This window comes from Brachycentrus maculatus, unplaced genomic scaffold, assembly GCF_059751285.1.
Source record: "Brachycentrus maculatus isolate JH-2025_06_01 unplaced genomic scaffold, ASM5975128v1 h1tg000570l, whole genome shotgun sequence".
NCBI classification, from domain to species: Eukaryota; Metazoa; Arthropoda; class Insecta; order Trichoptera; family Brachycentridae; genus Brachycentrus; species Brachycentrus maculatus.
In genome coordinates this window covers 9,540-16,411 of record NW_028281311.1, presented here as the reverse complement: position 1 = coordinate 16,411, position 6,872 = coordinate 9,540, and the positions used below count along the sequence as shown (strand labels likewise).

Genomic DNA, 6,872 nt, shown 5'->3' with positions numbered 1-6,872 from the left:
AACCTTATTCCATATTGTGGTAAGGGAGAGTAGCGGGTCTGGTTGTTACTAATTTATAACCACATAACCTGTCGATGAATTCATGTGGAGAAGCATACTTTTATGTATCACACATGTAATGCTCTAAATGTGAATGTTTCAAATTGTGCCTATCATGTTAAAGGTGACTGATGCGCAGTCATTTCATCTGAAATGGGGGGGGGGGTTTAATAACACATTTTTGTCAGGCGGTTTTTTCATCAACCCCGACCCTAATTAGTATATTGATTAGGGTCATATACTAATCACAAGTAACTGCAAACCCAATTCTGATCTGTACAATATTTTTTGGTGTCTCTCGCGCTCTACCAAAAGTAAGCACAGAGCGCTTATTAGCAACTCTCGCTCTCTACCAACAGTATGTTAAAGATGCGTTTAAGTGTTTCTCGCAAACAATGTGTTAACTAAAGGTAGTCACAAAATTATTTTGTAATTACATGCATATACACTCGAAGAGGTATATCATAAATTTTCTTATTGTGATATAATACTTTATAAAATTACAAGATACAAATATTACATAAAAAATTATCGTCATGATGCGGTCATCGTATGAATTAGAATTGCAATTGTGTTTTAACTGAACCATTTGTAGCTCCTTTACAAAAAGAGTATAATACAAAGATACTTGTTTTAGAAATATTTAGGAGTTGAATCATTTTGTCAGCTGACAATATTTGTATACGTGTATCAACTGAGGTAAGCCATTTTTGTTTTTTTTTTATACAAAATAATATGGAATGCTCAGACTTTCATCTTTTATAAAAAAAATTAAAGATGCTTCGCCTTAGTTGAGACACATATAATATATATATATTAATATATCATCAGTATGGTGAACAATCCAGTGTTTAACAGTACAGTGGAACCTCGGAAATCTGAACTAATTGGAGTTATGGCTTGGTTCGGATTAGTTGAGTTCGGATTAGCTGAGAAATTTGTAATACATAGCACTGTATACTACAGTAGTTACTTTGTACATGCCTTTTACATTTCAATATAATATTACAGTACTTGTGTAGGAATGTAGGTAGAGTACTATATATTTTATTACTTTTCAATAATTTTTAAACAAAATTACGTTTTATATAATAATTTTATGTGATTTTTATTCAGATTTCCCGGGATTATGGATTTCCGGAGTTCTACTGTATTTGGTTAGAATGCAAATGATGTAACATCATAATACACTTGTATTTTAAATGATGTAAATATATTTTGCTGTAAATTCGTCATTGTTTTTTTGAGAAAAAAATAAAATTGGGTATCTCGAGTGATAATTCAGAACAGTTGAACATAACATTGTACCATGTCAGTATGAGATTTTACAAAAAGATCAAGGAGAGGTATTTTAGAACATGTCATCGTGTCCCAGTTCTGCCAGAATATTGAGTCCTCTCTCTTTTAAAGCTTTGGATAATAATTTCTGTTGGTCTATCCTGCCGTCCTGCTGTCTTCTCTGCGCTTCCAGAATTTCATCTACTGATACTTCTGTCAGCGGCGAGTTTTCTTCTTTATCTGAGTCCTAAGAGAAGTAATAATGATATGTATTTAGTAATTAACCACTTAACAGTCGAATTTTGCAAATTTGTCGGTGCACGAAAGCATCACCCAACAATTTGAAACAAGACTCGAAGAAAATAAATACACTGCTCAAGTTAGTCAATAAAAACAAATACATAAATATATTTGGCTCAGGCAAATCAATACCACCATGTTGGAATACGATTTGCCCGAGCAGCACTCGGACTCATCAATGCAACACAAACTCCTTGTCCGAGTCACGTGACGGATAAACTGGCAACTAGTTAAATAACTTTTAAAAAATAAATGTACATTGGCAGACTGATTGCTAATAAGTAACATCTTCCAATCAACAAAAAAAAACAGACACTGAAAGCTTCCATCATATTCCAGATCCAGTATAAAAACTCTTGGCTTCAATTCAGACCCAATAATAATAATTTAATAGAAAATCAACTATTGATATTTAATGCGTTAACTGCATTCAATTTATCATGGACAATTTATGAATTGTTCACAATATATTGAATGGATGGGATAAAGATGGCCGCCATTGAAAAAATTTCATAAGGAAATTCTGAAAGCTATAAATTTGATCCTGTATGGCGAGTAAATTATTATAAACATACTCATTTTTAATGCGGTTTCTCATCTATGATACAAATGCACAAATAATACACAAAAAATACAACAACAGGCGCTAGAAATCCATTTGTCTCGTCAAACGATGGAGGAACCATCTTCTACTGTAAACATTGAACCGTACCATGTTCAAAAAATAAAAGCAATAAAAACAAGGTACTACACAATATATTGATAGGAATGCTACTTAAAAAATACAATTTGACTTACTATTTCACCCAAGAGAACAACGTTTTCTCCTCGTATTATAAAAATTCCCCTCGGGATATCACCATACTCTTTTCCTACGTGTATTCTCTCGATACTTTTATGTAAAACTAAGTTGGCAAATTGGTCAACACTTCTCAGATAACCTATAAGAGTTCGTCCGTCTCTTAGCAAAACCATAAGTTTTTCTGTAAAAATAAATATTTATATCAATAAAACATTTGAAAAATAATAATAATACATTCCAATAAAAAACTTTAAATTTTTTAAAATGCTTCTCACTGTCTAATTCGTCCAATAGATGAGCAGTGCCCGCTAGCGGATTTGAAGGGTTCGCCATAACTTTTTGCAATCGCAAGAATTAATATAGATAATTGACAATTAAGCTGAAATTATTGCTGTGTCTTTACATATAATTGTCTAAGCTTTTACAACAATGTTTATATTTATAAAAATAAAGAATGCCGGCACACACGAGTGATAAATAAATAAACGTCAAAGTTTGACAGTTGCCTAAAATCCATAGAAAAACACGTTTAAGTACACGTACTTTTTCCGAATACGTTTTTAACGTTGCACATATTCGGTTATTTACCGTTCGGAAATTGATTAGGAAAAATGGTAGGTACGTTGGATGTTTCAAAAACGTAGGAAGCAAGTTAATAAAATTAAAATTAAAATGTATTTTTCCCAATTTCTAACTGGTATATCGTGTTATTTATTGTTTATAATAATCTATTTCCCAATTTATTTACAAATCACAAAAAAACTATTTATTGGTTTAAAAAATAAGCTAAGTAGATCACAAATTTCTCAAATTCGTGGATGCGTAGGAAAACATTTAATAATTAGGAAAATACGTACTCAAAAATCACGATTTCAAAATATCATTTTCTATTTCTGTGTATTTTAAATAGGGCATAGTCTTTATTTTTATTTAAAAAATGAAAATAATTATTTAAAAATAAATAGTTGTTGTTTAGAGTTCTACCTTAGAGTTAAATGGAATTCGAGTACATATTATAAATATTCAAATTAATCTTACTAACTATTACTCCGATTCCAAAGGAACAAGGAGAGAGGATATAACGCCACACCACTCTGACTTTGCGAACATTATTTGCCTCTTTTTGCCTCTTTTATGCATCTTTTAATAGACCTCCGTTTTTTATTCAAATCTAAAAATTTACCTATTTACTACATACGTGATATGTAAGAATAATAGATTGTATAGTGTTATTCATAACTTATGACGGGTCGATCAAATTTTTTTTTTAATTTTCTTAATCGTAAATTTAAAACAGCGTATTTTTTTTGCCCATAACAGAATACTTATATAACGCTTTTAGATAGCCTTAGTAAAATCTTTTTTATTTTCACAATTAATGTTTTTAGTACCCTGACAATGATGTAATTGCATATAATTCTAACCCCATGATATTTTCTGTTACAAAACATGAATAAATAAAAAGTTGGTAGTTAAATTCAAAACATTACACATATCACGTAAATAATAATATTATAATATAATGTTATTACAACGGGTAATAAAATGGCATCTACAGCCAGCAGTGAAAGTCGTCTGCTCCTCTCGGGTGAAACTTTGACCCTTTAACCCGAAATAGTAACCCACTGTTATATTAATCATGACTGGGTGTGACAAAACAAACCAGGGATTTGTAAAATTATTATTTTTCTACTATGCCAATGCCTCACATTGAGATAAATTGGCAGAAAAATTATTTGAAAATATCGCGAACAGTGTTGCCAACTTGAATAGTAATACCCTGAAGGTTTGCCTAACTAGGTACTTTATCTTTTTTCTTGGACAGTGAAATTTTTCGGCTTGTTTTATATAAATACTCGGATGTTGGAGGTTTATTTAGTCTTTAACTCCTTTTTTACTCATGTTAGATTAGATATCAATAAAACTGGTAAACCTAAATATAATCATACAAGCATTTCGGACATCCAGATTTTTTTAGCTAGAGCTCGATTATAACATATGTACATATTTAAAAAATATTAATTTCAAGATAATTTATTTTTTATCCATCTATCAATGTGAAGGACATAACACTTAGTGGATTTAAAAAAAAATACCTGTCTTTAGATTGTTTTCCAGATATTTTTATGTAATTTTGTGTTTTTCTGGATTTATATTGTTATTTTGTATTATTTATTGATTTGGTTATAACATTGTAGAATGACATATTGAATAAATTATAAAAATAAAACACTTTATCAGAACACTAATAAAAACACGACTAGTTTCGAAAACTACAGGTTTCTCTAAACTAGCCGTGTTTGCATTAATAAACTCAAAAGTTTGCAAAAAATCTAATACAAGTGTTGAATTCTCATAATAATATTAAAGTGTGTAATTATTACAATATTTTACCAATGTTTTTTTTTTTAATAACTGCTTTTAGATATCCAATGTTGGTAGGTTTCATTGGTTTGGTGTACCCAATACCCATATTACCGTAATTTTAATCTCTTCATCACAGGTCAGAACAGATTTATGTTTAGAACGGGCGCATATAAATTCAGTATTTCACTTCCCGGACTTCTATAATTGTCCCTATTTAGAAACTAATTAGCCAAATAGATTCAGTAGTTAAAAATTAACGGGCTATGAGAACTTTATGCAATATACATCGAACTTGTAAATTGATTTATTTATTTCAAAACATATTACATACATAAATAATATTTACATATACATAATATTCCCGATGAGTAATTTCTATTTCTCATTTTGAGACAAGGGATTAAGGTTAACAAGACTGGAACACAAATAATAAAGTACAAAAAAAGTTTTTTTTTTAAATAACTAAAACTAATAGGTACATGGCAAAATATAAAAACAATTAACAGTTGTAATAAATACGCATAAGAAGCACATTTAAAAGAAATAAATGAAAAAACAAAAGGTAAGAAGCATATTTAAATAAACAAATGAGAAAATATAACAAATGAAAAAATATAAAAAACATGGTAAAAACAAAATAAAAATATGACTAAACACTATTACTTATTACTAATGTTTTTACCCAAGACTACGTGATTAATATAATTATTTTGATATTATTTATATAATTTGGCATTAATTTTGATGATTAAAATATAAAAATAAAACAATTTTTACACAGGTCAACATTATAAATTATTAATGTAAACACGATTAGATTAGATTAGAACTACATAATATATTATCACCAGCAGTTGTAAATATAAATATTTGTATTTTCACATGTTGATGAGAACGTGTGTGGTTCTCGAAACTAGTCGTGTTCACATTAATAAACACAAAAACCTTTTATTTTGTATTCAAATTATTTTATTATATATTCATAAAAATATTTTATCAAGTTATTGTTTTTAGATTTTCAGATTTTATTTCCGATCTTTAAGTCTCTTTTAAGCGTTTTAGTTTTGTTTTTTAGCTTCGATAAAAAAATCAAAGAAATATGTAATAATAATCGACAACAGTGTAAAAAAATATTATTCATTAATTTGGTGTTTAATTTTCAGAACTCCATAATTAATATTTAAATAAGTACCCCTAGTCCACTTAATCTTCATAGATGATTTATAATGCCCTAACAAGGCGAAAAAATGTAGATGATTTTATTTTTATTTTTATGTTTAGTAAAAATACATTATACAACTTAGTAGTCCTCAAAAACCAGTGTTTGATTTTAACATTGAAAATATAAATATGTAGTCTTAATATGCAAAAATTATTTTTTAAATGTGAGAGATAATATTTCTGTTTTTTTGTTGCTTTTTATATGAAACTTTTTTTGGCGCAATGGGACCTTCAATTAAATTTTAATTGAGTTGCTAAGGATGACATGAAGATGGCATCATTCCCCGACAGATTACTTCTTCTATATTTAGCATTATTGCAAGATTTTTTTTTCTTTTAACACCTATAAATAAAAATGAAGATATAATCTCACGCGTGGCTTTGATTTAATAATGAACCATTGACACGTTCTCTCGCGAGCATGGACAGAGGTATAATTTTCTCGCCTCGTTTTATCAGAACGCAATCAATTCAGACATTTTGATTGTTGATGATGGCGCCATTAAAATGTAAATTTATTCCAATACAGAAGTTGGTAAGTCCAAAATATTTCACGAACACTTTTTTTTTTAAATAATTTAAATACCGATTTTGTCGGCGTAAACAGTTCATATAATTTTACGTTTCATTAACTTTGTTAAAATTACTGTAAAGCTTCGATATAACAGACTAATTAGGGGTATGTCCGTTAAGGCCCTACATACGTTAAATAGCAACTTAACTTTCTTTAAACACAGGTAACATTTGACGTAATTGATTTTTTTTCTTAAAATATCGTTTTCGTATTGAAAAAAAGTTTTTTCTTCAAAATAAATATATGGTTTTGAGAAGAAAAGAGTAATTGAAAGATAAGGATTTAAAAAAA

General features: G+C 28.7%; 1 protein-coding gene across 1 annotated transcript; it reads right to left on the bottom strand.

Moving 5' to 3' along the window:
* Nucleotides 1-746: 746 nt before the first annotated feature.
* LOC148301361 (U6 snRNA-associated Sm-like protein LSm1) lies at nucleotides 747-2,927 on the bottom strand. The gene is made up of 3 exons (XM_088273384.1): nucleotides 2,695-2,927; nucleotides 2,416-2,600; nucleotides 747-1,564 (listed from the first exon to the last, which is right to left on the bottom strand). Exons 1-3 carry the CDS (start codon nucleotides 2,750-2,752, stop codon nucleotides 1,391-1,393), a joined length of 417 nt encoding a protein of 138 aa, XP_088129510.1. The 5' UTR covers nucleotides 2,753-2,927; the 3' UTR covers nucleotides 747-1,390.
* Between the last annotated feature and the right edge of the window lie 3,945 nt (nucleotides 2,928-6,872).